General features: G+C 39.2%; 2 protein-coding genes across 3 annotated transcripts; both read left to right on the forward strand.

The window, feature by feature from the left end:
• The first annotated feature begins 163 nt into the window (after positions 1 to 163).
• ralbp1 (ralA binding protein 1) lies at positions 164 to 8907 on the forward strand. Of its 2 annotated transcripts, none has more exons than XM_034889000.1 (10): positions 164 to 272; positions 2041 to 2346; positions 3637 to 4068; positions 4204 to 4553; positions 5110 to 5271; positions 5869 to 6000; positions 6248 to 6358; positions 6456 to 6577; positions 6665 to 6800; positions 7044 to 8907. In XM_034889000.1, the coding sequence occupies exons 2-10, from the start codon at positions 2094 to 2096 to the stop codon at positions 7341 to 7343; spliced, it is 1998 nt and encodes a 665-aa protein (XP_034744891.1). In that variant the 5' UTR covers positions 164 to 272; positions 2041 to 2093; the 3' UTR covers positions 7344 to 8907. The 2 variants fall into 2 exon arrangements, with proteins under 2 accessions (XP_034744891.1, XP_034744892.1); XM_034889001.1 differs by having other exon boundaries at positions 6680 to 6800.
• Positions 8908 to 9961: 1054 nt separating this feature from the next.
• rab31 (RAB31, member RAS oncogene family) lies at positions 9962 to 18812 on the forward strand. The gene is made up of 7 exons (XM_034889004.1): positions 9962 to 10181; positions 11231 to 11310; positions 12152 to 12233; positions 13829 to 13900; positions 14465 to 14571; positions 15733 to 15842; positions 16460 to 18812. The coding sequence occupies exons 1-7, from the start codon at positions 10146 to 10148 to the stop codon at positions 16555 to 16557; spliced, it is 585 nt and encodes a 194-aa protein (XP_034744895.1). The 5' UTR covers positions 9962 to 10145; the 3' UTR covers positions 16558 to 18812.
• Positions 18813 to 19442: the final 630 nt, after the last annotated feature.

Genomic DNA, 19442 nt, shown 5'->3' on the forward strand with positions numbered 1-19442 from the left:
CTCTTGTACACAGGCTTGTAACAGCAAGATTGTGGTTGAGATCAAAATGAGACCACAGCCTAAACGTCCTTTATTAATTCGGGATCACTGTGGGCCAAGAAACCTACATAGACTATACATTTGTGGTAGGAGATCCAAGCAATTGAAGCGTTCGCTTTCGAACTACATTTCCTATCAAGCACTTCGGCTGCGGCGCAAGCGTAGATGGTTTAATTTAGTGTACAGACAACCGGAAGCTCCACTCTGAAACTGACCGAACGGGATAGTTCTTGGTAAAGTTTCTTGTCCTTTGTTTTTGCGTGTTCAATGACAATACAGCAGTTACAAAATAGAGTTAAGCACACGTTGCTAACTATAAGTCTCATGTTAGTTTTGTCTGGACGAAACGGTGGCTTTAATCGTGACGGACAGGCTAGCTAGTCGGCTAGCTTAGCAGGTTGGCAGCTAGCTGAAATAACGTTAACGTTAGCATATGGGCCCCTCCATTCAGATGAGAGCTTCTAGTTTCTGACTGTTTTTAGTGTAAATGCCCTTAAATTTATCAGTGAATTAACTAACCCAAGTATTCTAACAGCCAGTTGAATATAAATGACTGGTTGTATTTGTTTTATAAGCTTTTCTGTAGAGACAGGACAGGGCAAGAAGTGAGTGAGGATAACCTGCCCAGGGAAGGAAGGCAGATTAAGATGTCAGACAAGCATTGAATTAATAGTTTGGTGTCCAGAGTTCAATGAAGACAGTGTTCGTGAATGTATAGCTGTTGTTGCGTCGTGTATCACGTTTGTCTTCTTGGTACTGCAACGAATTGCACCTCATTAACCACTTGACTTACATTTAAGTTGTTTCTGGTGTCAATATGTAAAAGCATATCTTCAACTTACAGTAAGTTTTAGAAACATCTTAGGGTGATTAGTAGGGTAAATTGAAGCGTATCTTCTTTCCAACTGCACTTAACCCTTTCCGTAGTTACTTAAATTATTGTTACTTCATTACTGCATAAGTTACTTACTAAAACATGTACACACGGCTAAGGAGTTGGATTTTGTGGTTAATCTAACATAAACAAGGCAGACTAACTTACTGCTTTTCAAATGTCTGTCTTAATATTTTTCATCTCCAGTCATCAGGGCTGTTTTTTTTTTGATAAGTCAATATAACTTTAGAGGATGTGTACTATAGTTTTGATTTTGCTGACTGTTTGTCAGACTTGGCATGTTAAAAGTAGGACATGCAAGATGTTGTTCATATAGCAGAGCCCCATCTGGTGGGTGGACGTAACTGTTGCAGTTGTTGTGTACATACAGTCATCATAAAAATATTCAGGAAACAAAGAAAGAAGAAGAAGCGAATAGAACTACAGATAGTTTTGTTGTGCTTTTAAGTTTACCTTTTTGAATTTGAGTTTGGTTTACTGATAAATCAATCCGTTACGGATTTTAAATGTTAGCCTAGGTGGAAAATAACTTTTTTTTTTGCTTTCATTATCCCAGCTTGCCTAAAGAGATAATTATTTATAATTCATTTTAAAAAGCATACATATTAGCTTTTCTTATGCCATTTAGATTTCCATTTGGTGGTGCAAGTACTGCTGAGACGATGAGTAGATTGTGCTTAGAATTTCTTGTTATTGTTGTTTATGTACATTTCTGTTGCTATAATGTCTTTTGTACAGTTATAATTTACTTCTGGTATGGAATGAGACACTGAAGTTTAAAATCCCTTAGTAATCCTTCAAATCTATATTGCAAAAAGTAAGGTTACGCAGTTTTTTTCAAGTTCAGTTCATATATAATTTTTAGTCACTGTATCATATGTATTACACAAAAATAAATATACAAAAAATCAAATTAAACTCTTTGAAAAACTAGCAGACCCGGCCACTGCCCAACACTTAAATAAGGGACGACTAACTTGTTGATAAGAGGCAGGAGGAATTAATAAATAAATTATGTGCAAACTGGACCACACTCTAGATTATCTGGAAGTTGAATGCTTTTTTTTTTTTTTTGTGATAGAATCTTATATTTCTGCCCACTGCAGGTGTGATGGAGAGGTGATGTGCCAGTCAGAGGAGTGATAAGGCCAGAGCAGCCATGACTGAGTGCTTCCTGCCCCCCAGCAGCAGCAGCCCTGCAGAGCAGCGCAGGGCTGAGCACCCAGGGGGTGTGGCCCGCACCCCCAGCTCTGAGGAGATCAGTCCCACCAAGTTCCCCGGCTTGTACCGCACCGGCGAACCATCGCCACCTCATGATGGCCATCACCACGAGGCACCTGACGCCTACGTCTCAGACGATGACAAAGAGCACAGCAAGAAGAAGAACAAGTTCAAGAAGAAGGAGAAAAGGAGTAAGGAACGATCCTGTAGCTTGAGGTTTATTATTGACCTTGGAAATAGCAGTTTGGAAAAGCTCAAGGCCTTTTGCAGATCTTTCAGCCATTTTCCAAACTTTGTCAAAGCGATGAAAAATGCCTGAAAGCTCTAGAAGATTTTCAGTAAGCGACTTTTTGTCCTACAGATCTTTGTCAAACTGATCCTAATGTTTGTCTGCTGACTTATAAATGACTGACTTTTTATATTATGTCCACCAGCTCAATGACTAGTCAATGTGAAATTTGACCTGCCACTCATTTTACCAGCATTTGGCTGATGGATGGTGCTATTTGTAAACTCTGCTTATAAATGAATGTTTATGAGTACAACAAAACAATGCTCATTGGTATAATAATACATTATGCTGACTGTAATGTTCCAAATTGCAGGAAGTTACTGGGGCCCGTGTAATATACTGTAGTTAATTATGGTGTAATATCTCATAATTATGCAATTTTGCAACCTGTTTTCAGTAGTTTTTTTGGCCGCGTAGGAAATTCTATTTTTCATGGGATTTGTTGACAATAAGAAACGTGTAGAATATCACCAACCTTATCCGTTAACATCTTGGAGCTACCAAGTACATACAAGTCATCTACTGGTGGCCACTAAGCTTTAGGCTTTAGACCATTACTTGTCTCCACAGTAGTAACTGTTGAGTAAAGAGAGAGAGCTTCCCACTTTTCCATCCTGATGGCTGTAGCGGTGAAAAATGTTCCTTTACTGAGAATGTTTTTCACAGAGTGATTGTCGGGCTCATTGTCCACTTTGTATCAGGATATTTCCATGTCTGTATTTAGCTCCTACACCAGAGTATGGTGGGAGAGAGGAAGAGATGGACTGTTCCGAGCACACCCAGAGAGCCCAGTGAAGGTGTGTCTCAGGCAGCGGTGTAATAAAAAGGGACTGTTCTACGGGAACCCCAGAGTAGAGACAATTAGAGGAGACAAAGAGGCCCCTTATTGCCTTTGACACTGCTCTGTAGCTATTTGCTCTTAGGAAAAATATATTTGAACTGAGCCTGTTCTAGAGAGGAGAGGCGTAAGGTGCTGTGGGAGCTATGCTAAATCTGTGGCTGACCTCTTTTCTAAGTCCCCATTCTCCCCCTCCTTTGCTATCTCCTCTCTCTCACACATCTCTGTTCCTGTTTCTGTATCACTGCTATCATGGTTCTGTCGTAGGAGGAGAATAAGAAAACAGGGGTGTTTGGCCCCTCAGATCTAACCGTATTTTTGTCTCTTCTTACTCTTTCTTTACTTACCTAGCGGAAGGCTACGCCGCTTTCCAGGAGGACAGTTCAGCAGACGAAGCAGAAAGCCCGTCCAAGATGAAGCGCTCCAAGGGAATCCATGTGTTCAAGAAGCCCAGCTTCTCCAAGAAGAAGGAAAAGGACTTCAAGGTAAAGGAGAAGGGCCCCAAGGAGGACAAGGCTAAGGACAAGAAATCTAAGGACCTGACGGCTGCAGATGTGGTTAAACAATGGAAGGAGAAGAAGAAGAAGAAGAAACCGACAACTGAGGCAGAGCCAGTCCCAGTGGAGATCCCCACCTTCAGGCCCATCTTTGGAGCACCTCTGACTGAAGCTGTCAAGCGGACGGCTCTGTATGATGGGATCCAGCTGCCAGCCATCTTCAGAGAATGTTTGGACTACATTGAAAGTTATGGCATGACCTGTGAAGGCATCTACCGAGTCTCAGGTAGAGTAACTTTGGGAGGCTGTTGACTTTTCCATCATCTTGTGAAAAAAGGCAAATTGAAAAAAACTAGTATTTCAATGTATTTCAATATTTGTATGTCTGATTGATACGCAAATCAACTTCTCTACTTCTCAGGCATGAAGTCCAAGGTGGATGAATTGAAAGCAGCATATGACCGTGAGGAGTGCCCCTGCCTGGAGGAGTATGACCCTCACACGGTTGCCAGCCTACTGAAGCAGTACCTACGGGAGCTGCCAGATAACCTGTTGGGCCGAGATCTGGCCCAGCGCTTTGAGGACGCCTGCGGTCGGCAGGTGGAGGCGGAGAAGATGACGGAGTTCCAGAGGCTGCTGACCGAGGTGGCGCCGGAGAGCCGACTTATTCTCTCCTGGCTTATCACGCACATGGACCACGTCATCGCCAGGGAGGCGGACACCAAGATGAATATTCAGAATATCTCCATCGTCCTTAACCCAACCATACAGGTGAGAGAGTAGGAAAGATCAAGCTGAGTAAATGGAGATCAATAGGGGGGAAAAAATGTTAAAATGTTGCAGAGAGCAGTGAGTCAACAGAAACAGGCTAACTAAACATCAAATGGAAAAATAGGTTTTAGGGCTCAGGCTTAAGTGTACCTCAAAGATAAGAAACCTCCCCTTAGCAACAAACCAACAGAGTTTTTATTGGATCAAACATTCAGTTCATCTCTAAAATCCTGGCCTAGTTTAGTGAATCTGATTTATTCCCATAGGGGACATCTCTGTGGCTGCTCCACTTATTCTGAACAAACCGCAGCAGAACTCACATCACCTTCTCTCAACTAATGAGTGGAGTCCAGGGTCAGTTTGATCATGCTAAGTAAATATGCAGGAATGTCTGTTTTGAAGAAGGTGGCACAGTGATAATTGGTTTTCATACTACACTCTAACACACAGAATACACACCTTATCTGACATGCACTGCAAGACTAGATGCAGTTTGTGCAGAGCTCTGATACTGTATGCGTTGTGTTCCCTGATTTGTTTAACATGTTACCTTCAGATTGGGAACCGTGTTCTTTACATGTTCTTCACACACGTGAGGGAGCTGTTTGGAGACGTAGTCCTGAAGCCTGTGGTGCGGCCACTTCGCTGGTCCAACATGGCAACCATGCCGGCGCTGCCTGAGACCCAGGAGAACATCAAAGAGGAGATCCGACGACAGGTGGGTTCAGGCCCTGCTGTTGTTTTTAGTCAATTAATTCATTGACAAAATTGATTTGTCGAAAATTAAAAGGATAGTTTGAAGTTTTGGGGGGGGCATTATTCCGTTTGTTCAGTATGAAACTGAGTCAAAAACAAGACAGGAACAGTACTTCACATAACCCTCCGTAAAACCGGAACAACAAACCAGATATAACTGGTTAATGAGGAAGGTTTAGAGGTGCTGGTAGGTTAGTTTTACCTTTGGACAGTCGGACTAGACGTTTCCCCACTGCCGCTGGTTATACTAAGCTAAGCTTATTGTTTACAAGCTCAGAGGGTTATGTGAAGTCCTGTCTTGTCTTTGTCCAATCTCTTATATCGCCCCCCAGGTGTGTTGTCACACCACCAGTGTTTAGTCGTTCATTGTGCAAAATTGAGGTTCAGCTTTGTAAGGAGTCCTGCTTTGCTTTGTTTTACATCGTTGTTAAGTTATATCTTTGTGTTTTGAACTATTTGGTTAAGACACTGCTTTGGGCTCTGATCCCGTACAATGAGCGCCTTTTTTTTAATCAATCAGTATCTATCAAATAATAAAATAAATTAAAATGTGTTTTAGGAGTTCCTGCTGAACTGCCTGCACAGGGACCTGCAGGCAGGGGTGAAGGACTTATCTAAGGAAGAGCGGCTCTGGGAGGTTCAGAGAATCCTGACGGCTCTAAAACGCAAACTGAGGGAGGCCAAACGACAGGTAAGTTGTGTCTAGATACTATGTGTGCATATGCATATTTTAATATATTTAATAAGATCCATAACTATCCAGTACAACAACACTTGGACTACAGCCTCTAAAAGGAGCACAGGCATACATCAACACCTTGCTGTTATAGTCCGAACAAACATTTTAATATATTGTAACATATGATAAAACATTTACTGTGAAAACCAGAAAAGCTTGTCCATTGTGTTCTTTATTTGTTCATCTTTGCACCTTTTAGGAGTGTGAGAGTAAGATAGCCCAGGAGATAGCAAGCCTCTCGAAGGAGGATGTTTCAAAAGAGGAAATGACTGAGAATGAAGAGGAAGTAATTAACCTCCTCTTAGCACAGGTGAGTCATTCAAGCACACATTGTTACTAAGCTCCATGTAAGCCAACCTGTAATCGAATCATTTTTTGTCTCTTCCCCCCTTCCTCTCAATTATCAGGAAAATGAGATCCTAACAGAGCAGGAGGAGCTGATCTCTCTTGAGCAGGTTCTCCGTAGACAGATTGCTACTGAGAAGGAAGAAATCGAGAGACTACGAGCAGAGATTGCAGACATACAGAGGTAGGAAAAGCATTTCAGGTTCTAAAGATGTTGTAATATCATGTAAAATGATCATTAAATGTACTAAAGGTCTCAACTGTAACCCAGCGTTGTATTCCTTAGCCGGCAGCAGGGGCGCAGTGAGACAGAGGAATATTCTTCTGACAGTGAAAGTGAGAGCGAAGATGAGGAAGAGCTGCAGATGATTCTGGAAGACCTGCAGAAACAAAATGAGGAACTGGAGGTGAACAAAACATTCAACACATACTGGCTGTTTACTATCATCAAAGTGTGTTATTTACTGATTATTCTGATATACAGATTTACTGATATTTGAATTCTGTCTTAAAGTAAACTATGATACTGTTTGTGTTTATAAAATTGTATTACTTAGTGAGCAATATAAAATAAACATTTTCTCTGTGAATATTGGCAGAAATGAAGCAGTAGGTTTGTCAAGCACTGTCTCTGTTTTATTGCCTCGTAGAACAAAAATACCCACCTGAACCAGGCCATCCACGAGGAGCAGGAAGCCATCTTGGAGCTCCGCGTTCAGCTTCGCCTCCTGCACAGCCACAAACTGCTGCAGGAACTGACCGTCCAACCGCCGGTGGAGCAGGCCCCGCCCACGCAGCCCAGCCCGGAGCCCCGCACCGAGGAGCAGACCAAAAGTTTGGTTGCCGCGGTGGCTGGCGGTGCAGATGCCGCTGCCTCCGTCAATGGCAAGGCAGCAAAGGATCCTTCAAAGCCCTCACCGAACAAAGACAGGAGGGACACCAACATGTGAAATATCATCTCAGTGATGTGTTTGGTGGCTCTGTGCTGCCGTACGTCTCTACCGCTGGTCAGTTGTCCCGTAGTGTTACTCGTCATCCACTGAAGAATTCACTTTGCTGGATCCATGAGTTCATTAGTAATAGTGTCCACCAAGTGGCTGCCATGGAAAAATCTGGTCTACTGTCTTTGGCGTCCTGAACCTTTTTTAGCAGGAATCAAAAACCTTGTTTGTCATTTTTCAATGCAAAACACCAATAACTAGAGAAGCTGGTGTAGTGGCTACTACTTGGAGAGACTAGGTGGACCATATTATCAAATCCACAGTGCCAAGCATGTATGAAGGTAGAAGTGGGTGGGCGGAGCACGTAGGGGGAAGGAAGAGGGTAAAAAAAAAAACGTAAGTCAGGCACCTTGCCAGTATGTGACATATAGCTTATTGTTGCTGGTAAGGGCTCAAGTGAAGAACATAAACCAGATATAATCTCAGTTCTTGTATCTCACCATATCCCTCATCTTAGGAAAGAGACCACTGTGCCATAAAGAAGACGCCAACCTGGACACATTTCCCCAGAGAACCACTAAAACAAAAGCTCTTTGAATAATGAAGAATTTATGATTGGTCGACCTATATATTATATATTTAAGTAGTATTCTGAAGAATACGATGACTATTCAAGAAATACATTGATTTTAAGTAACAGCTTTTTAGTAATATATGAAAATATGTATAAATATATTGTAGATGCTTTCCTTTCTTTGAACAGCAGCTGCACACAAACACAGTGGCGTTGTGCCTCCCAACTGACCAGTGGATGAAAACATGAACGGCAAACAAATACGCAACAGAAGTATATTCATCACTGGATAATATAGATAGGCAAACAGCTGGAGGCCGCGTTGTTACAGTCACACTTTGCTCTGTAGTGCAATCATCTTCTCTCTGCTTCTCTTGCACAAACAAGAAAACGTGGAAATTACATTTCTGCAGTTTTGTGATGGAACGACAAATCCGTTGCGATGATTATTGTCGCCAAAATGTGTGCTGAGACACGCAGGAGGCTCATTTAGTTTTGTTGTGTATTTGGTCATGTTTTTGAACTCTTGATGTGTGGAGTTATCGTTCATCAGTTGAAAGTGAGTAAAAAAAAACTTAAAGATTACAAGACAGTCATTTAATTTCACCACTGGTCCATGGCTATTGCAAAGTACTGTCATTGCTCAGTGATATTTAAAGCAAAGGCATGCCCTGGCTTACTCACCATATCATTGTAAAATTGCAAACATACTGTATTTTCAGCTCCTATGTTTTGTCACATTCTTTTTTTATTATTAATAATGACCTGTATGGAGTATGCTAATGTAACTGCCCCTGCCTTGGTCATGGGCAAATCAAAGCAATCTCTTCTGGACTCATGATTCAACATGTTATTACTCCTGTGACTGAAACAGATAAGTGCTAGATTGGGCTCAGAAGCTCCTCATGAGGTTATTTTCATAATGTTCCAAGCTTTTCTAGCTTATTGTTGCAGACAGAATAATGCTGTGAAGAATAAAGTGTTGATCTGAGTAACTTATCAGCCTCTCTGTCTCTTTCTCTGACTCACAGACAGCCTAATGTTTACCTTTTTAACTCAACTACTGTATTGAACTGGAAGTGCAGTCCGGATTTAGTGCTTCCTATTTTCCATTACACGTTCTTTGAATACTTTCCCCTCTGCTAGACTAATGAGGTTCTAAATAAAACCTTTGCGTCCATTTTGTAGAAGTGGAGCGTGTAAATGTTGGGTTTGGACTTAGAGTCGAGGATTTTGTATTAAAAGGATCGTGAATCCATCCGACTTTTTGTCATTGCTGGTTTCCGATTTGGAAAAGTAACAGTACCGAGTAGGAAAGAACAGCCAGAAAAAGGACCGGATACAAGCAAAATTAGTTTCACAATTAAAGCATATCTTGTTTGTCTTTGTATTTCGGTCTTTGTTGTCTTTTGTCTCTCTACTTTTAAATAACTATAGCTGAGTGGAAAGTAACTTATTAACTTATGGGGGAGTCAATTTAAATCTAGTTTAAAATCTATTTTTTACTCAAACAGACAATTTCCACAAATATTATTATTGGTACTTATTTCTAAACCTCATCGACTTTTTTTATTTTGCCTATTGTTACTTCACATGGATGTTTAACCTTCACTGTTCAGAAGGATGTATGTGCAGTGTTGAACACTAGACGGCTGTCAAAACAATAACTTGTTTACATCGCCTGGCAGTCTTTTCTTCTCTTTTACAAGCTACCTTTACAGAACATCCACCAGCTGTTGATATTCCTTACAGACGGCTGTTTTCACATTCAGGGGGAAATGTAACCTATGATTTAAGGACATACAGTACGTACAAGCATATTTTTGTGAATTATAACCATTCAAAATGCAACAATAACAAGGTATTTGAAGTTTTTTGTGGAAAAGCCATATCACACACAAATTATTTTTAAAAGCAGACTTTTGTTTAAGAAGTCTTAAAACATATCTGGGGGAGAGCCACAATATGGAGTATATCTGGATCGATTAAAAGAATGAGTAATAAAGGCCTAGGTTACAAAAGGCTATGCGAGTCTTATTTTGAAAATCGTCACCAGAAGTTTATTTATCATTCCGCTTGGTCCGGTTTAGTTGTTAGGTGGTCGGTTAGTCTGTGTCCGGGGCTGGGTTTCTCTTTTACCCAAGAAGAGGGGTTGAAATCAGAGTTTCAAGCATGATGAGACAAAGACACTGACTTAACACTGTTAAATAATGTTTTAAAAACTTTCAAAACTAACCATGGCTATAAGGGAGCTCAAAGTTTGCCTTTTAGGGGTAAGTGGCACTGGCAGATGTTTCTGTTTAACGTTATCCCACAAAATTCGTTCCTGTCTGCTAGCTATAACCGATATTAGTTTGACGTTAACAACATACAGACCCGTTACACTAACTGATACGATTGCCCTGTAAACGGTCGGTTATTTTGTAACTGTTGACTATATCTTGTTGTTCGTCAGAAAACTTCGAAAATGTTGATAGCTACCGTTAGTTGAGTGAAAACCAATAGCTGAACGCACAGTGGGCGCAGCAGTTATTTTACATTTGCTTTATCACCGTGTTACCTTTAACGACGTCTATTTTTAACATTTCAAACTCGAGTACCTGTTTTTTTTTTTAACGGTTCAGACAGTTTATCACCTATTACGTCATCATCATACCAACTGCAACATGTAACGTTTGCTAGTTAGATTTCCTGCTGCGTTAGCAAATCACACAGCAGTCCCTCTTTATGGAAGGAGACGGTGACAGGGATGTTCAGCCTGAACTTCAAAGTGTTAGCTAGTTTATCAATAAAGTAAAGGGCAACTGCAAACTTGTAAGAGTTACATAAAAGTTTACAAGGCCAGAGAAATCCGTCACAGGAACTGACTTGTCAAGCACGCATTTTAAATGCCGACCGTCCTAAGGTAGCGTTAACCACAGAATGTCTTACCAGTCCCCTCTGCTTATAGCAGATTGTATTCATACTTAGCTAGGTAGCTATGTAAAGCTAGAATACTGTCATTATTCCTGGAACACCAAAAAGTAATGATGAAGCATAAATGACATGCAGCCAAAAAGGCCGTTAAAGTTTCGAGTTTTCATGTTAATTTACTTAACTGTTAACGTTAGCTAGGTGATTGGGAGCTGTTGTCTATTACAGATAAGTAATATTTACTTTTAATTCAGAGCTAGTTGTGGAATTCATGCACTAACCGGAAGCTATTTGATGGCGTTGGCATGTGACCAGACAGTTGCCTAATCAACAGGGTTTATGACCAGCGACTCTATTCACGTTTGTTAGGAGGACTGTGGTAACTGATGTTTTAATCCTCTGTTTTCAGGACACTGGAGTTGGGAAATCCAGCATTGTTTGCCGATTTGTTCAGGATCATTTTGACCACAACATAAGTCCCACAATAGGGTAAGAGTGTCGCAGTACAAATCACAAATGATAGTGTTAGGACTGTAAGAAACAAACCAAGAAGACAAAGCCATCTTTGCTCCACACTTTTTGTTGTTCCAAATGAAGTCAAGGTTTGATATCAACTAAAGTCCAAATCCTAAATTGGGAACAATTAATTTGACCATGTGAGGTGTCAAGTGACATTTTCACAATGATTCGAGATTTCAACTCATATCTTTTATAACAATGGGTAATGAGTAGTACAAATAAGTCAGTTGTAAAATTGATACAACTGTTCTAGGTGGTTTGATTTACAGAGGGGGAAATATTAAGTCAGACATCAGAAAAAGGGATTCCCCATTATAAAAGAAAAAAGATGGAATATGCCTCCCTAAAAGAACTATTGGTTTATGTATATTTTTTGAAATGCAGTTCAGGTCACTATTAGCAGACTTGCTACAAATTACAAATATAAATGAATATAGTGTACATAAGATAAATGGCAAGCTTAAAAAAAAAAACACTGAGGAAATAAACATCCTTTTGATAAAACGTGAGACTGGTGACATCTGACATCAGGCCATGCAGAAGGCAATATTAGATAACTTGAGATGGTTTAAAGAAAAATGTTATGTTTGCTTTGAGAAAATGACAAAAAATTCAAAGCCATATTTAAACAAATATTTTTGTCTGATTTATGTGCTGGCCCTTTGTCGTTTGATGGTGGTTTTGTACACCTCTGGGTCAGGCAACATGGATTTGGTGTCAACCATCTTTATTCTCAATATTATTTGTTTCCTCTGCTTTTTAAAGAACATGCTTGCACACATTGTAGTAAAATGCTCTTTATCATCCCCAGGGCATCGTTCCTAACCAAAACAGTGCCATCAGGAAATGAACTACACAAATTTCTGATCTGGGATACAGCCGGACAGGAAAGGGTGAGTGCATCCACAACAGAAATTCCTCATTTACTTATTATTAGCTTCAAGTTTACACACATGACATGACTTTTAAAAAGTGCATTTCCCGTTACATTTTGCATCAGGAAGCTAGCAGCAACACAGTAATTTCCCTGTTAGTGTTCCTCGTGACATAGAGTCATTATTAGGTGTGAAATAGGATAATTCACATAAGGTTCAAAGGTCACGAGACTGTGGTATCATCACAGTGATTCATTTTATTGAGGGAGGATGCTGTGGGTAGTTAAAGCTTGCCAGACATGCTTACAGCATGGGAAAAGTAGTTGTGTAGTAGTAAAAGTAGTGGAATTAATGATATCTTAAAACCTCCTTTACCAGGGTTTAAAGGTCTCTCCGAATCTGTGGGACTAATATTGAACTTATCATACGTGACTAGTTTTCATGGGGGACACTAGAGATCAACCAATACTGTTTTTTTCAAGGCTGAGAGCAATAGTCAGATAGTGTTGTGGGCAAGACATTAAGTCAGACTCAGTGATGAGTGAAACCGAAGCAGAGGGACAGACACAGAAGTGTAGCGAAGCCAAAGTAGCGCACATTATAATTCATTAACTTCATCGGTTATCAGGCAAATAAAACGCTGATACAGATAATCTGCAAACTGCCAAGAAACGGCCCGTCCAGGGCCGATAATCGGTCTATCCCTACACTACACTTGTAGTGTTGTTTTTTTATGACCACTGGCTGCATGCTCTCTAAAGGTTTTGACCACTAGTAGTGCTGTAGAGCAATGTTTTGATGAGTGGGGCCATTATTGTTTCTGTTGCATATGTTGTGACAAGCACAAGGGCGATGATGTGATATACATTTGTGCTGACTGCAGTCGGTGGTAATGAATAACAACAGCTGTTGGATGTGCTGTAAAGGTAGCTCGTAAAAGAGAAGAGAAGAAGACTGCCAGGCGATGAAAACAATGCATGTTTTGAAACATTAAAAGATTTCTTTGTATCTCGGGGAAGGAAATGCAGTCAACATGTTAATTAAGGCCTTAAGGATACCCATATTGGGCGCGACCTCTAGCTCACCCACTAGAGTGGCCCTTTGCTCTATGTCGTCTCCCAACCCTCTCTCCCCAGCTATCCTGTCAATCAAAGGCCAAAAAATAATCTTAAAAAATGATACCCATATTGGAATTTGTTGTTATGTCAACAAAACAGTCTGCACCTTTTGAGGAACATTTACATATGTTTTATGTAGAGGCTGAGAACACTTCTCCATAAGTCTGCAAGCATAAATGCGACCTTCATAGTGATTTAAGAGGAGCTGAAACTTGTAATGAAGTAACTTTTTCCATCAGCCATCATCACTTAAAAATGTAAGGGCATAGTCTACTCACAGAAGAGTATACTGTGTTAGTCTTTTATGAGTGGACACAACACTTTCAATGTTAAGATCCGGATTTAGATGTATATATTGTGTTCAGTTTAAATGGTCATAGACTGTTTTTGAAGTCATCTTTATAAAAGCACTTGGGTGACAGTTCTGTATAACTGTGATTGATTTGATATCATGATTGATCCTGCTAACTACTACATATATGTTGTCTTTTTTAGTTTCACTCATTAGCGCCTATGTACTACAGGGGATCGGCTGCTGCTGTCATTGTCTATGACATTACTAAGCTGGTAAGAATAACAGTTATCACATTTAAATCAAGTGGCAGTAAATTTAGCCTGTGTGGAGTGGTGACATCCCCAGACTAGTGGACAAAATCCCCATAAGAAAAATGAATAAACTAGCAACACTTTTTCCATGACCTCAACATGTGAGGGGGAAAAGGGTTGCTAGTTATTCATTAAAAAATATATTATAAACAACTGTTGAGGGGCTCAAGCAATGTCCTCCACCCCTAAGGCTGAATCTCATTTCTCTATCTTACCCCTTCTCCTTAATTTTGCACGTTCACGTGAGAGTACCATTGGAGCTGCTGATGTGTTGAGTCTCCCTAGTAAATTAAATGTGTGTAACAGAAGAAGCTGCTTTTGCACTATGATTCTGATGTAAAACTCAATTACTTTTCCATCGCTCTGCGATGCCTCGCTTCCAGGACCTGCAAATATCATTCTTTCCTGGTCTGTTCATGGAAACTTGTCTGAAAACGAATGCGAATATGAATGAATATGTGACACAAGCATATTCTCATTAAGTCCATATCCCAATGTTGACTGTGATGTGCTGTTTCTGTTCAGGACTCTTTCCAGACACTGAAGAAGTGGGTGAAAGAGCTTAAAGAACACGGTCCAGAAGACATTGTGGTAGCCATAGCAGGAAACAAGAATGATTTAGGAGACATCAGGTGAGTTTTTTTTCTTAGACAGTCATATAGTTGTAAAGAAACTAGTTCTTTTGGGTATTATGGTAATTATATTTGAGTTTAAGTGACACTATAACAACCACTAGACACTAGAAGGCTGTCCTGCATCAGCACAAACACACAAACACACACACACACACACACACACACACACACACACACAAAATTTACTGTGGTCACACTTGATTTCTAGTTAAGACTTTCAGCACAACTAACTCTTACAGGTTTAGTGAACGAGCACAAACAATAAAGTAATCTTCTTGTAAATATTATGTAACTCATGTCAAGCCCACTATGCTGAGAAAATCATATTGTGATCTTCAATTGTCTTGCAACTGTAGGGAGAATCTAACATTACATTGGTATGTATTTTGTTGTTTACCCTAAATAATTACTATACATTGTATTTTATTTGTCTACTGACAGCAGAAACACCTCTTAAACCTTGGTCAAGGTGGACCAAGACACGTGCTAGTATTGTCTTTAAGTGTTTTGGCTAGGAAAGTGCTCTTTCTTTACCATTTTTAAATATTGTCCCTCCTGGCCACTTTATATTCTCTGTCTGCAAGTTAAATTTAAAAACACAAAAGTGACTTGTTGTGTAGACATAGATTTCTATGTTTGCTCTCTCTGTGCAAGGGGACATGGGAGCTTGGCTTAGGGTGGAGGCCTGTGGCCCTGGAGGCCGTTGCCAGGCAACGAGAATGGGAGACCTCAAGGGGACACCACATTAAATATAAGACAGGGAAAAGGGTGACACTTGAAGTTATCCACATTAGAGTGACATGACACTGTTATGAACACATGACACTCAAATGACAAAAACCATGAACCATAACCTTAACCCTAACCCTAACAATAACCATAACTTGTCATGACAAAACCGAATGACAGTCAGTAAAAAAGCGTTATGTCATAACCGTTTATTACTTGTTTATAATGTTTTATGATAAGTTCATGACAGTGTCATGTCACTGTTATGTAGAAAACTTCCAGTAAAGTGTAACTGGGAAAGGTAGGAATCTTCAGGATGCACCATTTTGGTATTGTTGCGTTTCTATCAGGAAAAACCTCTGATTCGCCATCGGACCCTTTTTTAAGTGTGAACCTACTTAAAACTTACTTTAGTGTGCTCTTTTACAGGGAAGTTCCTATGAAGGAAGCTAAGGAGTTTGCTGAATCAATTGCAGCTGTTTTCATCGAGACTAGTGCCCGAAATGCTGTCAATGTTGAGGAGCTCTTTCAGAAAATCAGTAGGTTTAATGTCTTTGCTGTATGTTGCGTTTGTGTTATGTGTGTCTGTGTCTACTGTGTTATTTTAAAAGTTAGCAGTAAAGAGGAAAAAATGTGCTATTGACTTAAAGGCTAGGGAAGCCGGGAGCTGTTTTTTATCGTGTGCCTTATGGGATGGACAATTTAATGCCCTGCCACGAAAAATAAAAAAAGTTAATTAATTCTTTTAAATACAAACAAAGGATGTTTGGTGTTTTTTTGTCAATACATGTCTAATTCTGCTTTCATTTTAATTTCATTTGACAACTTTTTAAGTCATGTATAGAGTGTTTATGCCATAAAGTGTTGCGGACAAATTCCATTATATTAATTTTTGACAACAACACTGACATTTATATTAATAAATAACATTTTAGTAGTACATCTTTTTATTCATGCATGTTTTGGTTTAACAGTGTGTACTATATTAAGAAAAGCAGTAGCCTTGGCATTGGGTTTTATGGCTGCCAGTAGTGGTCAATTCACCAAGATGCACTGCCAAATACATTGCAGAAGAAATAATACAACACTTTATACGCTTATAAATAGGTATATCTGCCATGGTACCTCTGTAAATGACCCTGTGCTGTGTGTTTAGGTAAACAGATCCCACCCCTGGAAAATCCTGAGGTAGAGAGCAACGAGTCCTTTAAACTCACCCGGCAGCCGTCTGTGTCCGCCAGAAGATGCTGCTAGTACCAGCAGTGGCTGATGGGATTACGTCCCTCAGCACCAGGAACCCCAACAGCACAGCACATGGTCCACAATGCACACAGCGTCTTACTCCTGGAAATGACAAGAAAGTGGACAGACAGAGGTCAGGTTGGACGTGTGGTCAACTGCAACACGAAACAACAATATTTTCTAGATTATTGATCATTTATTTCAATTAATTGTCACAGTTTCAACTCCAGAAGTAGAAAGCCCTTCATTTTGTCTCCCTCAGGTGGTGTTTTGCCTGAATTACATAATGATTTACATCTGTAGTGTTATACTACACAGCTCATTACAAAGAGACGGTTTTATCGCATTTTCCATGATAACTTTAAAATTCAGCATACAAAATTCAGCATAAAATTCAGCATAACAAGTGATTTAACTGATGGGATTTGTAAAGCCATGTGTTAGCTGTTGCAACTACATTTACATGTAAAGACTTAACTGCTCCGTAGATTTTTTACTGCACTGTGGCTCTTAAATGGCACACATATAATTAAATTAGTATTTTTATGGAGCCTTTGTGTACATTTATGTATCACTCTTGTATAGAATTGTATTAGAATATTCTGAATAAGAATATTACATATATAATATAACAAACATTCAGTTCTGTGTCTCAAATGCAGCGGCTTTACATTCCACTTCATCATGTGTTTTCACACACTTTGACTGTATAATGGTTTAACTGTAATGCTGCAGAATGTATAGCTTAGTGGCCTAAATTTAAATTCCAATATGACACCCCCTGTTGAAACACTGTGACCAATACTATAATTGTTTACATGGTAATTTGCTAAAGATGTTTTCTACATGCTGAGATGTATTGTCTGGGATTTCACTACAGGGAATGACTGTTACAACATGTATTTTTTATTCGTATTTTTTACCTAACAAGAGAAAAGACTTGCATGTATTTTACTCTAAACATGTCTAAAGCTGTTAGTTCCAAAAGGGTTGTATTCTATTTACCAACCAAACTCTGAAGGAACATATAGCCCTAAACCAATCAATTTAGCTTGCAAAGTGTGTAAAATCAAGTGTAAACTAAAATTATACATACAGTATTTGCTGCTGTTAATTTGGCAGTAAAGCCCTTGGATTTGTCACTTGAGATGTATAACCGCACTTTTGTATACATTTAACATTGTTAATTTGAATTCATTTTTGTAAGTGTTGAAACTGTTACAGAAATCTTAACTGCATTTTTTTTAACCGTAAAGGAAAGTTTGCTTGGATACAACAAGGTTTTATTATGTAACAGTATTTCTGGTTCTACATGTCAATAGCTTAAAACACATTTATATTTGTACTTAAGTTAGTTAGTGCACATTAAAAAATAATTTAAAAATGTACAATCTTTACCAACATGTATGACAGGATAATGGAGTTCAATTCATAGTTTGTAATGCAATTAAAGTCTAATTTTGCTCATATGTACTGTTGTCAAAATCACACCAAACTCTTTTCTTAAATTCTCAAATGAATGGGGCCTTGCTTCCACTTAAGTTTAATGCAGTAATTGGTTGGAATTGAATTAGAAGTTGCTTTGTGGGCCAGATGTGCAGTATGGAAATTTTTTATAAAAGTATTTGTGTGCACATCCCACCTTCTGGGAGATGCAGGACAAATGAGAAATACTAAAGTGAAATAATTGTAAAGTCCCCAACACTGCTTTAAGCTCCCATAGTTTCATACAAAGGCAACATCTTCTTCTTTTGCCTGAAGAAGGGTCGAAATGTCGAACCTTTGTATTATATTATTGGTGCTTAAAGCAGTGTTGCGGACATTACATTTTTTTTCACTTCAGTATGTCAAATTTACCACCACATTTATAAATATTTCATTAAATACAGTATATGTATTTTCCAATACAGTTTGGCATGAAATTACCTCTTTACAAGATATGACATATAATTTGTTTTGAATTTTTACAAGAGGTTACATGTTGGGATGTTGGGACATTGGGATGAGATTTCCAAGTATAATCGTTGCCACACAAGTGCCCTTTTTATGTTTTTACTAAACAAATGTATGACATGGCTTAAAAGTGCTAGAATAATGAACTGAATTATTTGATCAGTACAGACTAATTGTACGCATGACGTCAACTTTAAAATTGTCAGTTATCTGCAGTCATTCTTTTACTGTAAGCTGTCATGCTTCCCTATATCTTCTTAAAATCAGATTAACTTTTGTATATTAATCTGTTGAATAAAGTATTGATTATTCTATTTTTCTGTTTTTTTTTAGTGTTACTTTTACCCGAAAATGATACAATATGTTTGAAATATCAAAGACCCCAGAACACGCTTAAAGAATGACAATATAGCTTTATTGATTTTATGTCTAAAGTGCTGTCAATAGATACCCGAAATCTGAGTGAGGTGAGAGAAGAGGGGACTCACTCACTAACAAAAGGTCATGACTCGGATTAGCATCATGACGTCACGTGGTAACATGGTATGAATCTGAACCGAGCCACCTGGACACCTCAGAAACCTTAACTCCAAGTGAAAAAAAACACGATTGGTTTCCCAATATAGATAGTTTTGACTCCAGTCACTACAAACCCCATTATGTGGGAACAATGTTTATTTTTTCATTTAAATTTAAGTTTTTTGCTCACTTCTTACCACTTTCCCACGTCCTATTATCTTTAACCCCAAAATAGGAACCACTCAACAAATTTGTATCTGTTATTTTTGCACATATATGTTTAACAGGACCTTCTGAAAAGGTGTAAGCAGCACAAACTACATGCAGTGTGGAGCATTTCCAGAGAGTGCTATTCAGTACACTGCAGTGGGGTGTATCCTTCTTACCTCTTGTCACTGCAATGGATATAACCAAAGCCACAGTTG

This window comes from Etheostoma cragini, chromosome 12, assembly GCF_013103735.1.
Source record: "Etheostoma cragini isolate CJK2018 chromosome 12, CSU_Ecrag_1.0, whole genome shotgun sequence".
Classification (NCBI taxonomy): domain Eukaryota; kingdom Metazoa; phylum Chordata; class Actinopteri; order Perciformes; family Percidae; genus Etheostoma; species Etheostoma cragini.

Excerpts from the sequence above, each read along its gene's own strand:
- ralbp1 (XM_034889000.1), top strand. The coding sequence starts at position 2,094 with ATGACTGAGTGCTTCCTGCCCCCCAGCAGCAGCAGCCCTGCAGAGCAG. Across the intron at positions 4,554-5,109 it reads TCCTTAACCCAACCATACAG|ATTGGGAACCGTGTTCTTTA; the intron begins GTGAGAGAGTAG and ends TGTTACCTTCAG. Across the intron at positions 5,272-5,868 it reads AAGAGGAGATCCGACGACAG|GAGTTCCTGCTGAACTGCCT; the intron begins GTGGGTTCAGGC and ends AATGTGTTTTAG.
- rab31 (XM_034889004.1), top strand. The coding sequence starts at position 10,146 with ATGGCTATAAGGGAGCTCAAAGTTTGCCTTTTAGGG. Across the intron at positions 11,311-12,151 it reads AACATAAGTCCCACAATAGG|GGCATCGTTCCTAACCAAAA; the intron begins GTAAGAGTGTCG and ends TATCATCCCCAG. Across the intron at positions 13,901-14,464 it reads TCTATGACATTACTAAGCTG|GACTCTTTCCAGACACTGAA; the intron begins GTAAGAATAACA and ends GTTTCTGTTCAG.